General features: G+C 29.7%; 1 protein-coding gene across 4 annotated transcripts in view; it reads right to left on the minus strand.

Moving 5' to 3' along the window:
- The window catches only part of LOC100160451 (adenylate cyclase type 5), a 151,317-nt gene that overhangs the window by 95,136 nt on the left and 32,592 nt on the right, over nt 1-23,589 (minus strand). For all 4 annotated transcript variants that reach the window (XM_029487591.1, XM_029487590.1, XM_029487592.1 and 1 more), the window contains exon 3: nt 4,674-4,892. In XM_029487591.1, coding sequence (XP_029343451.1) covers nt 4,674-4,814 — 141 coding nt within the window. In that variant the 5' untranslated portion in view covers nt 4,815-4,892. The remainder of the gene's footprint in view (nt 1-4,673; nt 4,893-23,589) is intronic.

A 23,589-nucleotide genomic window follows, 5' to 3' on the forward strand; every position in this document is an offset into this window, starting at 1 on the left:
GAAATACAGGGCCGCTAGCCCGATGTATCTGCAGTGCAGGGGCGGCGCTATTAATTAATGAATAGGTATAAACAATGATGAATTAAAAACTAAGAACTAAGAAGTATCTTTTTTTGTTATCAGGTACTTTCTATTTTTGTAATTCTTAAATAGGTAATAGGTATAACTTGTTGTAAAAAAAAATGTTTAACCAATTACCAACTAAAGGTAAATTATTTAAATTAGTAAGATTCTTTATATTGCATACCCCCTACAAGAATTTCATAAAGAAAAAGGTGGGCAAGTGGATGTCGCTCTGCTGTATAGTAGGTTACAAGTGTGTCACTGTATAATGTATGGTATTAAATTTGAATTCAATGATAGAATATCATCGTATAAGAAAAACGATTCTGAGTGGAGACTGAATCTAGGTATAAGATATATTATACTTATATCTATAATATTAAAAAAAAAATTGACCTATAATAAATTCCAAATTAATCATATCACAATATCCATTAGGTACTTATAATGCGTTATACATCAACAACAAACCGTGGTACTATCATAGATATATTATAATAGTATACTTTAGAAGTTTCAAGTACACACAAATAATATTATACAATCACAACAAAATAACTAAAATAGTTATTCCAGGTTTTTTAATATGTAATTTCGTCCAAATTTGAACTTAAAAGGACAATAAAAATAAACTGTGCTTATGTATTTTATAGATTCTTTGGTAACAGAATTAACTACTTTAGTGGAATTTTATTTTAATTTTCAATCCTTAGATATAAAAGTTGAACATTTTATGAATTTTTATTTACAAAATAATTATTCAATTTTAAATTTGATTAATTTTGTCAAAATTTGAACTTCAAATGCTTATAAAGAAAAATTGAGCCTATGTATTTTTAATATTTTTCAACTGCTATTGTAACAATATATCAGGAGTCTTTGCATTTACATTTTTACACTTTTTTACCCAACAGATAAATTTTATTGATATTTATAGAAAAAAAAACTAAAAAAATTGAAAACTGAGAATGTCCGTAAACAGCTCAAAAGTAGTACGTAATAAGTAACCTTATTTTCAAAAATTTTTCGTGTATTGAAAATGCTAATATAAACATTCAGTGAAATTTTCAAATATCTATATTCATTCGTTTTTTAATAACAATAAAATAAGAATATTATCACATGAGAAATCGAGTGAATATAAAATGTTGTAAAAATATGAATTTCAAACGCTCATAAAAATTTAATTTGATTTTCTTGTAGACATTTTTTTTTTTTTTTGATAAAGGTAGACAATATTATGAGGAATCTTGTATTACATTTTCAAATCTTAGATTTAAAAAGAAAAGTTTTTACGAATTCTTAACACAAAATAATTTGTTAATATTCGTGATTTTTACATATTTTGTCAATTTTTGAACTTTAAATGCTAATAAAAAAAAACTGTGACTAAGGATTTTTAATATTTTTCAAATTTCATTGTAACAATATAGTAGGAACCTTGTATTAAATTTTCAAGTATTTTTACTCAACAAATAAAGTTTTATTGACATTCATAGAAAAAAAACTAATAATATTGGAAACTGAAAATGTCCCTAAATAGTTCAAAACAAATCAAAATATTTTGAAAATTTTATCATGTATAGAAAATGGAAATATAAACCAACCAGTGAAAATTTCATATATCTACGGTTATTCGTTTTAATGTTACAACAAAAACCAAAATTAATTTTCTCGAAAACAGATTTTGTGTATAAATTCCGTTTTTCCTTAATTTTTCTTTTGTTTTTCACTGCGCTTTTGAAAACTATTGGAAATTTCAAATTTTGACCTCCCGAATGCACCAACTAGATTCACTTTCCCACCAAACAAGATACTGTTGAAGAAAATCGAAGCAGTTTTACTGCCCCAATCTATGATGGCAGACACAAAAAAAAAATAAAATAAAAAAAAACACATCATTGTAAAATCAATACATTCATCGTTCCACTCAGAATCTAAAATTATGGAAAAAAATAAAAGGGCCAAAAATTATTGGCCCCCCCTAGTAGAAATTTTCTGGCTACGTGCCTGAGAAGGAAATAGGCCCAACCTAGAAATATTAATAAATTAAATTAATTGAGTATCTAATAAGTCAATATGACGATTGATTTAATGTCAATTATGATTAATAAGTAACAATACATATTTTAGTAAATAGTATGTTTCAATAAATATGTCAGATCAAAAATTTCAAGTAATAATTTAGATAAAATATTATTATGCCTTACTGTAAAACATTTAAGTTAGTTACGTTGTATCTTAATATTTCCGAGGTTTAAATTTATGTGACAATACTTTTAAATATTGAAATTTTGTTTGCGCAAAAATAACTGACTATGTTTAACTGATGATATTGAAGACGATAGTCAACTAATCTTTAACTGATAATCAATGGTCGACAAGATTATTGTATTCCATAAATTAATCTGTCTGGGAAATATGTACGTCTTAAAATAATATTTTTGAACATTACTGAAATCGATAAAATAATCGGTTGTACACGTATGTACAAGACGTGTACCACCAAAACCCCTCGGAGGCAATTAAATTGAAGAAAGGCCACCTACCTATATTTGAAAACTCACCACTCACCACTTACCCCAAAAAACTATAATAATTATACATGATTTAAAACGATTCGAACACTTCAGAATTAGCATGTGACTCTCTACCCCGCTCACACGTAGATGTTATATACTAACGTGTATAATATTACCAACGTAGGTCACATGCAGCTATTATCATGTATATACATGCAGCTGTTTTTGCAGGGATTCGGTGTAGGTGCATTATATTTTGTAATTATTTCGAGTCAGTAGGTACATTTTACGGCCGCGGAATACGCCGAAGGGAATAATAATAATACCGTACAATAATAATAATTATTATAATAACGATATTATTATGCGCCGATAGCTAATTCCGTCAGCGCCGATCAATCCGGAACGGTATCACGCGGCAATGACGAACCCCACGTGTGGTATTACGGCGCATACCCACCCTTACACGACAGTCGTGGCGCACTGCCCCCGCAACGGAGCGCAGGACCGCGGGTTGTGGTCACTACACTTGGTCGTTAGGACTGCGTTCACAGTATTTAGTTCGCCGGTCGGTTCGCCTACTCCATAGTATATTATTATATATTTATATACCACGCACGCACGTCAGTTTGAGCACATCACGTGTGCCGCGGTCAACCAATAGCTATCGCAGTATGATACGCGTATTGAACGATGGAACTATGGTGACCATAGGATATATTATATATAATACGTCCCGTTCAAAACAGAACTGTGATCCTTCTTGACGAGCATGGAAGACGATGAACAATTGGATAAGCACAATACATATGTCTGCATTGTCTGCTATTGCCTTATTTATCAGTATAATATTATGAACCATCTGCCATTTGCACAACAAGGTTGGAATTTACCACGTATTACGCGCGAACGTTATCTCCAAAATAGCATTAAAAATATAAAAATCACAACGCATTTTGGAGCTTTTTTTGGAGTTGAGACAAAATCTTTAGACTTTTATTTTTAATATATAAATATGGGCATCGGGACATTATATCATTATGCTAGGTGCTACCACTGCTACCTGTAGGTAAAACACGCCCCATCGAGTACGGAGTATCTACGCGAATACTATTTTGTCGAAGCCGACTGAGTGTTCCCCACCTGCAAGCACGTGTCAATAACGCACTAAAAAAATATTAATTGTTTTTTTTTTCGGTTTTCAATCTTTTTCCGATTGCAATCTACGCTCATAACATTATTTATCCGGTAACATTTCTGAAAATATAATATTTGAATATTCATCGTCAAATCTACTTTCTTACGATTTTAAATGTACTTTTTAATTTTAATATTATTAACATTTTAAAATTCTAAATGGTCTAGGAGTTCGATTTTAAAAACGTGGAAAAGCGCAGTTTTTCGAGTAAAGCATTCACGACAAGTTCAAAATGTTTTCAAAAGTTTTATAGACAAGGATAGTCGGAGTACAGTTGGCATAAGTGATAGCTGGTTAAGTTATTTAGGTATTTCGGAAAAAAATACAGACGGGATCGAATATGTCTTCTAAATACATAATTCGTCGTACGTCCAACGGTTGTACTTCTGAACACATGGTAGGCAAGTACGCCTGCTGACAATAGTACATCTCACAAATTATAACACAAACACACACGTTCGAAGTGCCCAGCGTGAGACATGCGGGGGGCGTACACGATACACAGCGACCATACCCGGCAAGGTTTACCGTCCCGTATTACATGTGCGTCTCCACTCAGGATATAACCACTGACAGGTAATTCGTTTTTACAAACGACGATCGTCGTGTGTGCGGGTAGTGTTTTTAGGTCGTCGAATTAACTGCGGTATACACACCCAATATATATTACGTGTACATGTTATAGATATATACCGTGCAGTAGGTACTTCCGCCGAAATAATGAAATTACTCGGCGGCCGTGGCGGGGTATATGTGCGTTGCACAGCACTCGCACGTCGAGGAAAAACAAATTGCAACGGAATCGGGTACATGGGGAGGGGGGGCAGTGAGGGGATAGTGGAAAAAAAAGGCAAACAAATAAACAATACGAAACCAAGAAAAATACTCACCTCCGCCGTGTCCTGTGTCGGAGCTCTCTTGTATTGTTTCAAGCTCAGTCTGCGCCACGTCCTGGACGGCTGTTTTCCGCCACCAAGGACGCCTCCTCCCCCTGTCCCTACTCCTCCTCCTCCTGCTCCGGCCGTATCCATCGCAGTCGTTGTCGTCGTCTCCGTGGTCCCGAGGGGCTGACCCGACCTCCAAGCGTGCGCGACCGTTTATGTCAACATCTTGATATTGCATGAAAAAAAAAAGAAAAACATTACACTGACGAACAACAAATGAAAGCACACGCCAAAGTTTTCAGCGGCTGATAGGTTTCGCGTGTTTCGCGTAGGTACATAATATAATATTGTGTGGGCTGCGGAAAAATGTACATAACAATATATTGTTTAATTAGTACCTATATACCTAACCTATTAGGTACAAAAAACATTGCCGACGATATTTTTATGGCAGCGGTCCGCTCGACCGTGTTGTTATTGTTTTTTAAATACTTTTCCAGTCGGTCGTTTTTGTTGTTTTCCGCCGAACAACGTTTTTAACTTCCGGCCGGGGACCGGATAGAGAGGTGTCCTATATACATTCGTGCGTTGATACGGGTTAAGTAGACAGCACCGCTTATAATGTTGTACGACTACTATAATATTATATATAGTATTATGCACGTACGTATATTACTGCCATATGTTTATGATATTGTGGAAATAGGTAGTAAGTACCTATATTGCTTATATTATATTAACGGACGTTTACAAGATAAATAATTCTTCACGCTTTATTCGTAATTATTTTTATTATTTATTCTTTATTTTTTTTTATGTCTGTGTGTCATAACCCCTGTTTAATATATGATTTAGACGTTTAATTATTTGAACACCTGACTTTAATTTTAAATAATATGTAACTAACAAAATTATCATCCGAGAAAAATCTCGAAACATTTTCTGGTTTGTGCATTGTAAAAAATCTTTTGGATATTTATGTGCAACGATGATGCTTTTAAAAAAGTACAGACACTCGCTGGCTGCCGGAAATTAAATATTTTAACATGACTTTTGTGTCTTCATTACATCCAATAAACGTTACTTACTTAGTTAAATATTTATACGATATCTCGGAGATTAATAATCTAGTACCTACAACAAATTGTATTATAAAAGTATAACTTAACTATTAAAATTTCTTATCACATAATGCAATTATTGTAGTTACTCATATTATACTAAAATACATATTGCTTAATTTATTGCACTAAATATGTGTTTTGGGACTAAACAAAGAACGTCCTATTAAAAAATGAAACCACCATATTAAATATTAAAAAGAAAATACCACCCAACGATATTTATGAGCGCCATGATCATTAATCGCGAAAACCTGATGATCCACGAACATAATACCTTGAGTATACCCCCGGTGAAATAGAAACTCAAATTGAAAAGGCAATATTATAATTTTTTTCCCTTATAAATATAACTATGTAAGTCAAACAATTTCCTATTCTTTTTTTATCGCACATGTGCTGACTATATTATACACATTATACATCCATCTATTGAGCATGTAAAATTAACATAATTTTATTACCGTACTAACTATATGTTATATTATTTGCTCATTAATCCGCACGATGTTTTGCGTGTGCTAAAAATTTCAATTTATAAACTCTAAAAATAATAACAGTAAGAAATAAAATTTCCTTTAGTATAAAGATGGTGTCAACGTGAAAATGTGAAATATCACGCACAGTATTCAAAACAGACATGAATTAAATTTTGAATAGTAAAATCATGGATTCTACTTCGTATAATTGACGAACGTCCTTACGAGCTTTTATTATACGTAACTGGAGTCTGGAATCATTAGAAACATTTACTGTTGTAGATCTATGTGGAAGTGAAACACCATTCGGAGATGTAACAAATGGATAACTTCCTCAATTATGTAAATTGTATTTTCATAATTATACCTATACTCAATCTGCAATTTAAACATAGGTAAAGATGATTTTATATTTTAATAGGTAATAAAAATACAATTATTTTTTACGCTGGCGTTGCAATAATAAAAAACAAAAATTAAAAAAATAGGAAGTTTCAATTCACTTATCTAGTTATTATGAACATGTTATATAAAAAAAAAAAATGTAGGTATAGGATTTATAGATATGAGTGGAATAAATGTTTAAAATTACGTTTTATAAGAGTAATAATTACTATTATTGTTTTAGAATCTACGCAGAGCGATAAATGTATTGATTTTACAATGGTGTGTGTGTTTTTTTTATAATTTTCTATACTTGATTACATTTTCAAAATATTTGCACTTGTTTTAGTTATTTATAGACATTAAAAATTTTCTATTTTTTTAGTTATATATTCTATAAATGTTAATAAAATTGTGTTCATTGGGTTAAACAACTTTAAAATGTAATACAAGGTTCTATATAAGTTTTTTTTAATAGCAATTGATAAATATTAATGATTCATAGGCGCAATTTTTTTTTTACAACTATTTAAAGTTAAAATTTCAGCAAAATTGATCAAAATCTCGAAAATGATCATTTATTGTAGTTATAAATGTTAAATTTTTATAGCTAAGATTTGAAAATTTGAAACATAGATTCTCATAAATAGTTCCTACGCACTGTACCCAAAACATCTAAAAATATAATATAAACACATCCATTTTAAATCCAACTTTGTCCGAAATTACATAATATTAAAACCATAAAATATAACGATTTTAGTTATTTTGTTGTAATTTTAAATATTATTCGTGGGTATATATTTTAACTTTTAGAGTATATTATTATATTTTATACAAACAACGACATTTTAAAATGTAATTTGTTTGGCAAAAATTAATTTTGCTTATTGTTGGACTAATGCCTAGTAGTAAAATAAATTACTTTAATTACAATATTATGTCATCAAATATACATAGTAATATAATAGGCTGACAGACTGTCTTCACTCAGAATCGTTTTTCGTATACAATGATTTTATGTAACCTACTGTACAGGAAAGCGACTTCCACTTACCTGCTTTTGTATTAAAACTTTAAATTATCTAATCTAATTATAAATTGTCTTTTATACACTCATATGCTAAATATAACTATTGTGGTTATATAACAAATGTTTATATAACAGTTACAAACAGTAATATCCCAGTTTCACTTTAAGTTTTTCTCAGTATTAAGTATTATTTGGTTTACTTAACAAATCAAATTATAGCAAAGAATAAGTTTGTAATTTTTAAATTTATATTTTCAGATATCAATTATGTAACTTGAATATCAAATCATTTTCTGTGTATTCAACCAAATCACTTTCATTTAAAAAATATATTTTTGATGTCCCATTTTTTCTCGATTATGAAAATGTATTATTATAAACGCACTCGTATGTTTGCATTTATCGATTGTATTTATAATTGTGTTATTATTGTATGAAAAAAAAATTTTTTGCGCATAGTCAATAAATGTTATTTATTTTAACCAGTCCATAAATTATTGGATAGAATTAACTCTTCATTTAGAATACCAAGTCAATTAAAAAACTCTGATTTATAATTTGGTTGTTTTTTTTTGAAACGCAATACAAACTTTGGTAAGAATTTTAGGTGAGTCATGAACAAAATATTACACTACCCCTCGTATTGGATAATAATAGAAAACATATTAATATTTTATAAAATTAATTTTCCATAAATTTATAAATAGTAATTTGATACATTATAGTTACATTTTATTAGCACAAAATTATTTAACGAACAATGAATTGATAAAAGAAAAAGTATAGTTATTATTTCACCACATTTAGTGTGAAAATCTTTGTTAAATTCCTAGTATCACCCCCACGTTGTTGTCGAGAGGCTGAATTACAAGTTTAATAGCAATTAATTAATAAATAAATTGTAGTTTGCTGTTTCCGTTATAGTAGTAAATCATCACCAACAATAATGATTTCAAACGTTATTGTTTTCCATCTGTTGACTATATCCACGGTGAAAAGAGATTAATGATGATGAAAAACAAAAAATGCGACACGTCAAAATATGTTAATTGATTAAGTATTAATAAACAATACTATTGCTTCACACTCCATATAATATGTTTATGTATATAATATACAACTAATATTGTTACAGAACAAAGCCAAATAGATATATGTTTCATGGTAGCTGGATTAGAGAAAACAATGAGTAATGCTATTTGACGTTAATGAAATATTGTAATTAAAGGCACTGGACGAAAATTAATTAAACTCATTGGTTCTGGGATAGCGGTGTGTACGAATTATTATTAAAATCATTTTCTTAGTATCAGACTTCTGACGATCTGAACAACACCGATTCTTTTGCCAATTAATATAATTGTTCACCTTTGTTTGGTAAGACATAAAAATACAAAATAGGTACCTCGCATGCAAAACTCACTGTTTTGTTTTCATAAATATTCAAAATACATTTTTAAATCAATTAAAAAGCTCATTAAGTACAACCAATAATAAATGAAAAAAGTATAATTCAAGAATGAATCATTAAATGTCTGTAGGTAGTAAATGATAAAAAAATAATATACGAAATTCAAATAAAATTAAGATACTGGATTATGCATCAAACACGAACAGCAGATATAGGCTGAAGGTCTGAAGGAACGGGATTTAGAAGAAAACAACTACATAGTTCGAATTGGCTGAAGGTATATTAAATAGAACAAAATAAAAAGCTTACGTAATGTGCAAGAAGAAAACCTATACATAGTGCAAAGAATATCGAGAGAGAAAATAAAAACGGTTTTATTCGAGGGAAATTATATCAGGCTAGTTGTACGTCATGTATTCGTGTTGAACTAGAATGGAGGGGTAGAGGACCGAGGTAAGAGAAAAATATACATTAACCATGAACACACGTAATATAATGGAGTACGAGTTGAATAAAAAAAAAAATTCTATGGACAACTCGGGTTTGAAATTGTACGGTGAACCGTTGCGGAATGTCCACCCCGACTGATTCGTGCGATACGGGGGTTCTTTAAATCTCTTTAAATGTCATTGCCAAATTCGCGTGACCGCTTCCTAGCGATATGTAACTCGGTTCGTCTTCCGATTACGACACTGTCCAGTCCCCAGATAAACATATCGAGGCGTTTCTTTTTTCCGCCAAACTGTGGTGCGTATATATTATATAATGTGTTCCAAACCTATAAAATATTCCCTTTCCGGTCAAATGAAAAATGTTCGTTTTTCTAAAAAATCTTACAAGAACAGATAAATTGCACGTAATTGTTGATAGGTTATAGATAAAATATACAATACAATGTAAAAGGTAGGTAGGTACTTACGAAATAACATTCAGTTTACACGTAATGTCATAATGCTAAAACTATAATATTATCGTTACAACGCGTATAGCACTTGTTGGTTTCGTTCAATATTATTTTAAATTTAAACGGCAGAAAATATTAATCGATAGCGTAAAAAAAAAGATTAAATCCTTTATAAAAAACAACGGGACAATCAGTTTTGATACAACGATAAAAAAAAATGAAGTCTTCAAACATTATTAACATAAATTATGGAAAATATCAAGCCTTGAAAAAAATTACAAAATTATTATCGACGCCATTCCACCTACGCATGAATTTAATACCGAATAATGCACGAAACGATGCTGCTATAATAGTGAAACAGCCGACGATATTTAAGTACCTCCGACCCTTATATTTTTAAAGTGTTTCGACTTTTTTAAGAATATTAATGGTTGAAAAAAGTAGTTTTATTCTTAATTAAAAGTATAATATTTTTACTTTGGAAAAATAATCTTTCAAAGAAACTCGTAACCAGTAAGAAAAAAATTCATTGACTAAATTGATTAGCTTTATCATTGCTTCCGATCGGACGTCATAAATCATCACAACAAGCGTAAGTATGCATATCAATATCGACTTCATCATAGAACATCAGTACCATAATATAATATTATAATAGGTAGGTACATAGGTAAAGTACCCTTGTCTTTGGCTGACATTCGTGTTTTTCTCTATACAGTCCACAAGACGTAGTCCTGACCGGCAAAGCGTTAATTTAATAATAACAACACCAACAACAACATAATAATAATCGACTACGAATATATACGAGGAAGCGTTATTTGTTTAAGTATAATAATATGGTATTAATATTGTATTTTAGCGACGAAAAGTTTATTGTGACAAACACGATGGGGGGGGGGGGGGGGGGGGGTTATTCAGACACGACGACGATGACTACAACGATCGTCGAGGTCGAAATACGTATAATATTTATGTTTTTAAGCCACCGCGCAAATTGAAACGACTCTCTCCGCGGCGTCATCCGACTGTTATTATACGCCGACGACGTCGAATTGTTTGTTCGAGGGTTGTCTTGCCGGCGACGTAATAAAACACTCTGTCAAACTTCGTCACCCTCTCGACGATTTTTCAGCTGATATCTCGGACAGCTTCCGGACGGGCGTGCAACAGCGGCACCGCAGCACTTAGAGGGTTTTTAATTACGTTTTAATGGTGTTTGCTCTCCGACCCAGAGGAGACATCGTCAGGTGACACGCCATGTCGGTCGATTCAAAAGACTTTATATTATTATCATCATTATTATTATTATTATTATTATATTATGATACATCATTCGTATATACCTATGCGATTCCCACGTCGTTGCGCACTTGACTTCGCTGGGATGTCGCAATGCCTTAAGTCGAAGACACCGAAAACAAAACAGGAATTAAATAATAATTTCGACCCCTCCTCTACCCAGCACACCAATATAATATAAACGCGTTATTTATATTTATTCAATTAAATCCTTATTTTTGCATAATACAATTATTATTATAATCACCTCGATCGTACATTTATTATCATATTATTTCACTTCGCGATGCCACAATATAGAGCTACGCGTTTATTTACATTTTTATCATTTATTTAATATTATCATCGTATTGTAACGCGTATAAGAAAGACATAAGTAAAATAACAAAATATTATTAATATTGAACACAAAATTAAATTTATAAAATTGAATGTCATTATAAAATAACGTAGGGGTACTGCTATTACATGGAGTGATAATACGAAAATGAATTATGACATAGTAATAACAGGCAATGGTAACAATAACTAATAACATTAATAGTAAGTTATCAAGACCATAATATTATTAAATTTTTTTTTTATGTATACACCAATACAGTGTATCACATGAGTACCCGTATCACGCTATCTTTGACAAACAATTGACGCCCCCGCGTGTTAAGTTTAACATGTTATGCACACGTCGATCGAACCTGCGCCCACCCAAGTATTGTTGCCAAACCTCTATATTTTTATAATACAGAAGGTATAATTTATATAATAACATTATAATATATACGATTGTAATTTGAAAATAGTATTGGTTTAGTTTTTTGCTGTGCTAACAAAAATAATAATATTATATTGGTATAATGAGGTCGTACATCCTGCAATAACAAGTATTATTATTATTATTATTATTATTATTATTATTATTATTTTTGTGGTGACGACCATAGGGCGTAGGTTGCACTATTATTGATTTCAAACGGGATAAACGTGTATTTAATATTACAGGCCGTTTTTGTTCAATGTGATACAAAACTTTTAATAGAAAAAAACCATAATGTACAAGATGATTTTCCTGACGTACTCGCGCTCATTATTCATTTTAATAATGAAATTATTCAAATGCTGATATTTGAAATTTTTAAATGTAGCTACATCATTAAATTTTTTTTATACCGTTTAATAAATGTCCTGTGACGTTTCAAACTTATTTTTTACAGATAGTAACCACCTTTTTTTACTGTATATTGTTAAGAAGATGAATTTTTTTTAATTATTGATGTAAGTAGGAAAAAAATTGAAATTTGAACTTGATTAATAAGTACTAGATTATACATAAAACATTTTATATATTTTATATTTGATGTAAAACCATTATAAAGGATTGATAATATCTTTATTAGTAGGTATCTACCTAGGTATATAAAGTTATAACTCAGAAACTACTGTCCAACCTTCATATTAGATGCTTCGGCATTTAAAAAAAAGTATCTTCTTAAGGATTCACAGAATAAAGGTGATTCTCATATAAAAGAATTAGTTTATGAGTCACCATAGGACATTATTTTCTAAGATGGTATATTTATGGAAATGGTGTCTGTAAATATGGTGTTTAAGTGTACACAATTATCAGGATTAAATAAATGCATTATTAAAGGATAAAAGGGCATTATTATATCTGGTGAATTACATACCTTGTCTAGTATTCTGTAAATTATAAGTTATTTTAAGTTTTCTAAGGGAAATCAATTATTTAGCGAGTATGTTGTATTTGATATAATCAGACTTAATTTTGGGCTGTAAGAGATGCTTGTACACTAACCCACCCCTACCATCAATTTAGCCCATCTAGAAAATGGGTAGGTATATAATATTATGCCGTCCAGTTAAAATTTGACTGTCAAATACGGAAAGTAGGACAAAAACCATCAAACTATTGTACCATCCTGCAGCAGAATGTGAAATACAAAAGCTTAAAATTTCCTATACCTACGTTTTGACATATTTTGAAAAGCGCGACACGTTATAATAATATATAATAATTATAATATGAGCTATTAAATAAATAGCTGGTTTAAATAATAACAAAAGTCGAACCTGACATAGTGATCGCATACCTATCGTTTCGTCGTATTGAATGACTCTATAGAGTTGATAATAATTGAGTTTTTGCTCAATCCGCCGCGACGATATGGACGAAAATGTGTACGGACGTGTGGATTATGTGTGAGTTTGTCTGCCAACAATTTTGGCAAGTACCTACCTACTTACTTTTATATAACTGCATTATTGTTATATTATGTTATTATATAACGTGGCCGCCGGCAACTCGGAAAGTGACTCGCAGAGGAGACACGTGATATGACTTTGAAACGTTTGGAAAACGTCTGTGGAGTAATCCCCTACAGAAGGAAGTAATAATAGTAATAATGACAGAAATGGTAGACAAAAGAAATCGAATAATTACATATATTATTATCTATAAACCCATCATATGAGTGATACATACAAAATAAATACACGATAAAATATAGTATGATAATATAATAATATACAATATAAGCGATATAGGCACCTCGTCATAATAATGTTTCTGCTGTGGTTTGCACATTGAGCATTATTCGGATAAATAACATTGTATAAGCGTGTTGCAGTTGCACTAATCTAAGCAGTGAAGTGTTAGGATTTTTTGATCTTTTTAATATAATAATATTGCATATTTTCAATACATCAACATATTTCATACAAATGGTATAGGCACTGTTGTATGTTATACATATTATGTAATACGCGTTGTCAATAGAGGAGGAAGATTGGAGCCTCTTAAGCCTCCCTGGATACGACACTGAATCAAAGTAAAAATATCCGGAGAAAATATGTCCATGGTACGTCAGTACGTCAGTGCATCATATTATTATTATTACATAATATCATGTCCGAAGAAAAAAATATCTACAGTAGTCCCTAATATGGTGGGAAAAAGAATAAAGTATATTCATAATATTTTAGTCACAATGTCCATTTAATGTATTTTGAATACTTTTGATCATGCAATCATAACAAAAAAAAGTGTGGTGATAAAATGTTTTATGTATTCATGTTTTCCAACAGATAAGTGAATTAATATTTGAGTAAAGCAAATTTAATAATATATGAGTAGGTTTACCTTATGTCCTTATATGTATAACGTTGCAATTCTACTGCGATATTATGCATAATTATGATAACTATAAGTTTTTTAAAGCATAAATTAATTCGTTTATATTTTATAAGTATAAGCCATTATATAGGTACTATATAAGTTGATATACGTCATATTATGCAGAAAAAAAATATAAAATATAAAACACCTTCTTGTATTTTCTATGCATTATACATATGTATTAATACAATTTTAAAATAATACGTTTTTGCCATGGATGTAATCTTTGCATCCACATCTTTACTTTGGATAAATTTGGCATACATATTTTGGCCTCTGATATAGTTTATATATGTTGTTCCTTGGAGATTATTCGTGGATACTTGTCCTCACCCCTTCCCTATATTTTTGGTGATTACCAATGCGCACACAGATACATCACTATACATCTGACAGAAAGTCACGTCGAATCAAATATTATTACCTGGTACCTTCGACGTTATACATATTATATATTATTGTTGCCTTGAAGTTTGGTATAATAATAATAATAATAATAATAATAATACATTCTACCCCAGCGCGCGTGCACCTATAATAATACCGTAGTGGATATTATATATTATAATATTATTATTATATGCCGTGTCGCATATTATCCCGATCGTGTTATTATTATATTCTAATCATGATGATATAATATATATTATAATACATTATTATCTGCTGCAGTTTCCGTCGCCTCCTCCGCAGTGCGTGCACGTGAGACGATCGAATCCGACAAGCAGCAGTTGGCCGTACCCACAATCATAATAATATAGTAATAATATATACACGGTTTCCTCTCAACTTGTTACGCACGACGACGAACTCCCGGCGGCGGAAGTGGTGTTGTGTATATTATACCGTGGAAAAAGGGTGCATACAAGAGAGTGAGAGTGAGATAGAGAGACAGAGAGACAGAGAGACAGAGAGAGGGTATATTTGTGCGAGAGTGAGGGGTGGGTGTAAGAGAGTGGGTGTAAGAGAGTGGGTGGTGGGGGAGAGAGCGAGGACTTGCGAATTATAGCTCACGTGGCCACCGCAGTGGATTGTGGTGGAGTCGATTCATACATATATAGTTTTATAAACCGAATGAATAAAATACGAGACGACAATAATACGCGATATAATATCGTAATATATATATTATATTGACGACTTGTGTCGACACAATATTATAGGCGTGATTACAATATGCGCGCGGAAAACCACCCCGCTGAATTAGAAAGGTACATTCAACACGTGTCACGTCGTGATGACTATTATATTGCTGCGGCACTTCTATCCGCGACGACGATATTATTCGATCACGGTTAGGGTCTGAGGTCGGCCGTCGGAGACTATACCCCTATACATAATGTTATCATGCACACGCACCGTATAAATGTATAATGGATATAAAAAATAAAATAATGCAGAACAAACATCACAATCTGTATAGGTAGCGACTACCGTAGGTGCGCCTGGCTCGCGTCGGCGGGTGTGTGTACTCACACTTATCGAATGTCTCGTTCTTTTCCGCGCTCGGCTGTTTTTATTTATTTCCCTGACGTGTTTGTCGTTCGATGCCGCGACTTTGTTTCGGGATTTTGATTGAATACTTTTAAGGTTTTTTCCCCAAACTCACGTAGAACATACACAATATACGCACAAACGTCCAATTCCCGGGCGGGTGTGTGTTGTTTTTGGCAAAAAGCTTTTGAAATAAACTCGTTAAAAATTCACATTCAATTCTCTATATCACGTGCGGTATCGAAACTTTTTCTTCATTTAAACTGTCGACTTTCAAGGGGCAAAATATATTCTGTATGAAAATAAAAACCGGTATACACTGCGATCTTTAGAGTTGTTGATATTTTATCATCATTATTATTAATATATTTTCACTTCATTGTACAAATTAATTTCTGTAATTCTGTAAGCTTTGTACTCAAACTTACTGTAAATATTAATAATCGGCTTATTTTTTTGTTTCCGAACATCTGTTTTCAAAGCAATGATAATATTCGCGATGGTTTCGGAACAAAATGTATTATGTATTATATAAGTACCAATATTATTGTATTATATTATATACCTCCTCTTGTTTGTAATAACGATTCGATATACTTACCCAATATTACACTGAGGCTATTTTGTCAATAATTTAGAATCACAACTATTTAGTCGTGTCTATTTCGATGGATAATTAATGCGAGTAAATTTTGTAGGGTCGTAGGATTATAATTAATGAATATTTTCCAAATTTCAGAATATTTAATGAACTATAGTATTATTGTTAGGTATTTGATAAATATTGTTTTCCTTTTAGCTTATAACTGGTAAACAAATAAAATGTATTACAATGATGATGCTCTGGTTGAATGGATTTTATCGGGATAGGTTAACCTATCTACATACCTATTATACCTATATAGTATAGATTTTATCTATTGTCGGGTAAAATGAAAAAAATTATAAATTTAAATTATACAGTATTATTATGTTTTGTACGCGTTATTTTCAAATGTATTAAATATTTGACTAGATTTAAAGGAAGTGTTCCCTAAAAAACTACGATAATGGATCACAATTTAATAGAATATTATTTTATTGAGTATACTAAATCTATTAACGATAAGTTAAAATAAGAATATGTTTTAGGTATTCAATTGGTTTAAACTATTAAATACAATTTTTTTTCTTATTAAAAATATTATTCTTTAATAAACATATTAAGCAACGTTTATTAAATACAATAAAACATCAAACATTCCTCTGACCTAAATTACTTAAAGAATATACAATGGTCAGGTTGATATAAAAATTATGTATACCTAGAATTCAAGTTGAGTTAAAATAGCTGTCAGAAGCAGATTGCGTTTTCCTGAAACTAATATTTTTGCCTTGAATACATAACTCAATAAAGTGAAGAACTATAATTTATAAGCATATGATTTCATGTCAAACTAACTCCTCGAAGAAATCATGTAGTTTTTGATTTAAAAACAAAAATACTTGAAACTAATACGAGTAGCCTGGAGTACACCAGTGCGTGAATAAAGAATGATCAAAGTTATGAAACTAAATATTGAACTAAGTTAAACAAACCATACTGTTCCAATAAATTTGAGCCTGTCAATAATTATGGAAAAAATGTGTTACTATCCATTACAATTATTATATTTGATGCCACTAATTCTACACTTATAATAGGTAACTTGTAACAATGACATAGCTGACAAGAGTGCTGAGGTGGTTGCAGCATTTTAGGAAAATTTAATAAATATTGTTATTTCAAAGTGTAATACGTAAGACCTAACCAAGTATTAAAATTGTAATTTATTTAGTTGTTAAGTCTAAAATTATAAAATGTATTATGTATACAGATCTCAATGGGGTATATTACACAGTTAAGCCTTCTCTTTATAACAAATTATCAACCCTCGTTACCAAAGTAAAATCCTGACTACTCCACCGTCTTTTAAGTGTACAGTATACATTGTTAGTACTCGTACCTACTTATAATATATACGTTTAAGTAGTTCTAACTATATGAATATCAGTCAAACGACCAATATATTGTATTATGATAATTTATTAATACATGTTTATGTTATAAATCATTAGGTTTACCTAAGTAGATGTTATGATATGAAAAAATTGGAAACTGTACAAAAATTTTTGTTGCCATAATAATGATGAAAGACGTGAGAAAACGTAATGATTGTGTATATCTATAAATACTGTAATGATTTTTTTTTTTTAATGAACAAGAACATTATGTGACTGACGAGTAGCGTGAAAACGTCATGGTAATTCATAATATAGTAGGTAAATCAGTTTTAAAAAAATTATGAATATCGATTTGCCAAAAAAACATTTAAATTAATTTTATAGCTTAATCCAGGAGATTTATGTAGAAACACCACTGAACATCAATGCATTTAAACAACTTGAAAAATAAATACAATTTTTATAATTTTTTTCCCCATTATTTGATTGTCCTCGATGTATTTTGGATTCAAATTACTATCCACTAGCATTTTATAGTCTTTGTTTTTTTAAGTACATAACACATTGTGTTTCATGTTAAAGATTAAAGAAAAAAAGTTTGTTAATAACAATTTATATTGCATCATGTGAAATGTACCATATTTATTATTTTATTTTATTTTTTATTAATAAATATTAACAAACAGCAATTTATTATAATATAATATACAGAATTTCAGAGTAATTATCATTTTAATAGTGATGACTTTTAAACTGGTATCAAAAAAAAGCCAATAGATTTTTTGTAGGAAAATTAAATGTACGCGCAATTCCAATATTTAAAATAAATATAGCCATAATAACCCTTATTTGTATTCATATTTATAACATATTTGTTGATTTATTGACCTATCAAATTTTCATTAGTTCATTAGCAATAGCGATCCATATTTTTGATATCATAATGTACACTGAACATTATCTGTAGTTCATAAAATAATGCATTCGAGCAGCGATTTTATAGGCACCAACCAATATATTAACAAAACATTTCTTAGAAAGATTGGTCAATAACAACGAAATTACATTTCTTTTTTGCAAAATTGTATCATGAAGTTTTATACAGCATAAAAAAATATAAAAGTTTTTAAGTTTTTTAAAAATGTAATGACAACATTTTTCGTATTTTTTTTAATAAAGTTTTACATTTTAATACAAATTCATAATAAAATAGTAATGAACAATAATTTTTTTCATATTCTTTTTAAATAATGAGTATTTTACATACTTTGTTTTCATATTATACTTTGAGAAGTTTACATATATCAGTAAAAATTGTAATTTACCATACAACAATAAATTAAAAAATATCTACCTTGGAAAAATTAAAATTAAAATGAAAATTGAAAAGTAATAATAATATGTTTAAAATGCACTTTATTACCTTTATTACATTTCCAGATAATATTCTAGTTTTAATTAAAAATAATATTATTATTCATTTTATATAATACATTTGTAATTTAATTGATTAATATAATATACATTTCATAGTACTGTTTGATCAAAATAAGTTAATATTAATTTGATTAAAATTACAACTTTCACGACTCTCGAGTAAAAATGTATTTAAATCAACTAATTTATTAAATTATTTGAAAAAATAGTCTAATAATTTTAATAATCGACAAATTTGTTCAATGTAATCACACGTTATATAGGTAATAAAATATTATCTGCATTAGTGTTCAAAGAGTTATAAAAGGTCATCACATCCAAAAACCAATCGATGACCTTTTTAAAATACAAGCATCAACATTTTTATGTTTAACGGCGTATAATATTATCTCTTAAAACTTGATAATTTTATTATAATTTTAATAAAAGATTATTCTATTTTATGAGAGAATGCCGGAGTTTGGCAACTAGAATAAATGTATCACTATATGTACAACCTGTTAACATTTAGGAAACTATGCGTCTAATATCATCGTTGTATTGAGTTGGGATGGGTGAATCAAATATTACCATAAATAAAAATATTCCCTGAAAACCTGAAAATTAAAATCGTATTTTCTATGCGTCGTCGTTATTTATAATTGCTTAAATTAAAAACTGATACTTTTAATGCTAATTTTTTTTTTTTACATTTATTTGAATATATACAGTCTGTAATAGTAGTTACAATAAGCATATGAGCTGGATTATACAGATGACTTTGAAAGCGTGAGGGGAGTAGCTACCCAGCAGTAACACTCGAAAACTAAACAGATATATTCTGAATATGTGAATTATATATTGAGTATCTGCAGTTCGATTATAGAACATACAATGCAAAACAAAATACAAAAATTACTAGCATCCTACCTTAGGATAGGATACAATGTCTGTATAATGTGAATACCTATGTGTAATATATATATATATATATATCGGATATATCGGAACCTTATTTCGGATATTTCATTACCATCGCTTTCGATATTGCATAATAATATTATACTATGTTACACAATGCATTAAGAACATATTTAACTGTAGAAGCAAAAAACAGTCTTTAACACTGGTTTTTTGTATTTTCTTTATGCTAAGCTATCAATGAGCTATGATTTTTAACAGTTGTTTTGTCAGATATCGAATATCACATTTATAAAATAAAAAAACTGAGCACTCGGTAGGTAATGTATTTTCAGGTTTATATTTTATTTAAGAGTAGGAATAGTTGAATAAATCTGTAACAGAAATTCTATTCCATTAGCTTTTTAACAAACACTTTACGCCTTTTTGAATATCTAGAAAAAATAAATCCTTACAGAAATCCATAAGACTTTTTATAACGTTCTAAGTTATATAACATAGACTTAACACAGTCTTATATCATTGCAATGCAAATCACATTTATGTACATGTATAATATATAATAGCATAATACTAAACAATGTAGGTATTATAGGCTATCCGATACCAGTATACTTACTATAATATTATTTGTATCGTTTAGTTTGAGTTACGTTTGTAAACTAAGAGCTAATATCAAATTAATTTTGTTATTTTTATAGATAAAAAAAAATATTATTAAAAAAAAAAGCTAGTAAGTGGATGTCGCTCTGCTGTACAGTAGGTTACAAGTGGGTCATTGTATAATGGATTGTATTAAACTTGAATTCAATGATATAATATACCTAATTGTATAAGAAAAACGGTTCTTAGTGGAAACGGTTTGTCAGTCAGGATATTTTATATTGCTGTTATTTATTATAATATCATATAAGTTGAATTAATATTATAATATTACTAACTGAATCCGTGCACTTCGTTGCCCATTAAGTGTACCAACTATATGTGACTCAAACTTTGTTCAATTCGTTATTTAATATTTGGTGTATGGTTTCAAAATTAATCTTAACTTTTCCGTTGCCCGGAACAAAAATTCTGATTCGCAGCAGTACATTATCAAGTAGGCAATCTACCTGCGGTAGATCGCGGACCCCGTGCTGTATGTACGTTAGTGTATGATTTAACTCTTAAGTATCAAAGTTATACCAAGTTTGTCGTATTTCTACCTATGGTGGATTGATATAATCAATTAATACAAAATCCTAACTAACCTAACCGTACTAAATCAGATGAATAAACGCAAACGCATACAAAAAAATTCATTCAAATAGGTCTAACTATTTAAGAGGAGTTCAGTCACAACACATGTACAGTAGAATTATTGCGCTTAGCAACACATTCTGCGATTCATTTTTATATTATATGAAATCAACAAACATGCCCGATTAACCAATAGCAACCAATATAATATAATGCACTGTTGCGCCACTGTTGTATTTTCGACATACAGATTTGAGATTTCCTACCTTCCGGTGGATTTTCCTAAAATTTTATTTCGTATAAACCTTCTCCTGGCAGTTACGGACATCTTAACAAAAATTTGAGCCAAATCGGACCAGCCGTTCCCAATTGATGAATTGTTATACATTTTTGTCTCCATTTTTATATATATAGATTGTACGACGTTGCGTAATAATCTGTCATTTGTTGATGATATTAAAGCAGCGTGTATAGTGTTGTTTTTTCTTAAGGTCAACTTTTCTAACTATTTTCAAACGTTAAATAGAGAAAAAAAACTAAGACGATAAGTTTAACAGTTTACTGTTAAACAAAAACGGAAATTCTGTATTTTTAAATAAAATAAAATACGATTAATTAATTTAAAAATGAATAGAGTGAAAATTAAAACAACAAAAAATACTGCAGATGATTACAAATTAATTAAAAATATGATATTTTAAATATATCAATGTTTGAAAAGTTAATAGTGTCCAAAGGGCGAGGATAATTTAATTAAGTATTATATATTTATGTTTACAACAATCGTATTATATCAACTTATTAATGAAACACATGTATATCTGACATATGTGGGACATGGAGGTAGAAACCGTATAGAATATGAATTGAACTTGAAATATAAATATATAACAAGAGAGGCTATAATGATATTTTTAAATTGATGTGACCAGTATCAAAAAAATAGATCAAGCCGATAAATTATAAATAAACTTAAAACCCATAACAATAGTTTCCTTACAAGTCAAAATTTAGCGAAATAGATGTAAAAACATTTTTATGGATGTAATTTGTCAAATATTTAATTTATGTAAATAGAAGTACCTATAATATTTTTTAAGTGTTGGAAGAAATTTCACTGTTTCATGATGACAAATATAAAATAGGTATCTATGCACAATTAATTATTAATTCAAACATTTATTGTATATGACCTGCAGGTATAAATATCGGTTCTGTGGTGGCGGGCGTGATAGGAGCTAGAAAACCCCAGTACGACATCTGGGGCAACGCTGTGAACGTGGCAAGCCGAATGGATTCTACAGGAGTGTTGGATAAAATACAAGTAAATATTTTAAAAAAAGCGTTTTAAATTTTCAACACGTCATTAGTCGTTACGTACCTATATCTGCTGCAGAAAACGTGTTTCTTTTAACACGTTCGATATTGCAGTGGATGATTTTTGGATTATTATTTACCGGGATAATATTGAGAGGCATAATATATAATAATAATAATAATAATAAAAAGGTGGGTAAGTGGTAGGTTACAAGTGAGTCACTGTATAATGGATAGTATTAAATTTGAATTCAATGATATAATATCACTGTGTAAGAAAAACGATTCTGAGCGGAGATGGTTTGTCAGTCTTGGTATTAGACATACCTATTGTAGGTATACTTACCTATAGTATTAAAAAAAAATTGACCTATAATAGGTATCAATAATAAATTCCAAACGAATCATATCACAATATCCATTAGGTAACGCGTTATACATCAACAACAAACCGTGGTACTATCATAGATATATAATAGTATACTTTAGAAGTTTCAAATACCCACAAGTAATATTATACAATCACAACAAAATAACTAAAATAGTTATTCCAGGTTTTTTAATATGTAATTTCGTCCAAATTTGAACTTAAAATGACTATAAAAATAAACGGTGCTTATGTATTTCTTAGAATTTTTGGTAACAGAATTAAATATTTACGTGGACTCTTGATTTAATTTTCAATCCCTTAGATATAAAAGTTGACATTTTATAAATTTTTA

This window comes from Acyrthosiphon pisum, chromosome A1 (genome assembly GCF_005508785.2).
Source record: "Acyrthosiphon pisum isolate AL4f chromosome A1, pea_aphid_22Mar2018_4r6ur, whole genome shotgun sequence".
Lineage (NCBI taxonomy): Eukaryota > Metazoa > Arthropoda > Insecta > Hemiptera > Aphididae > Acyrthosiphon > Acyrthosiphon pisum.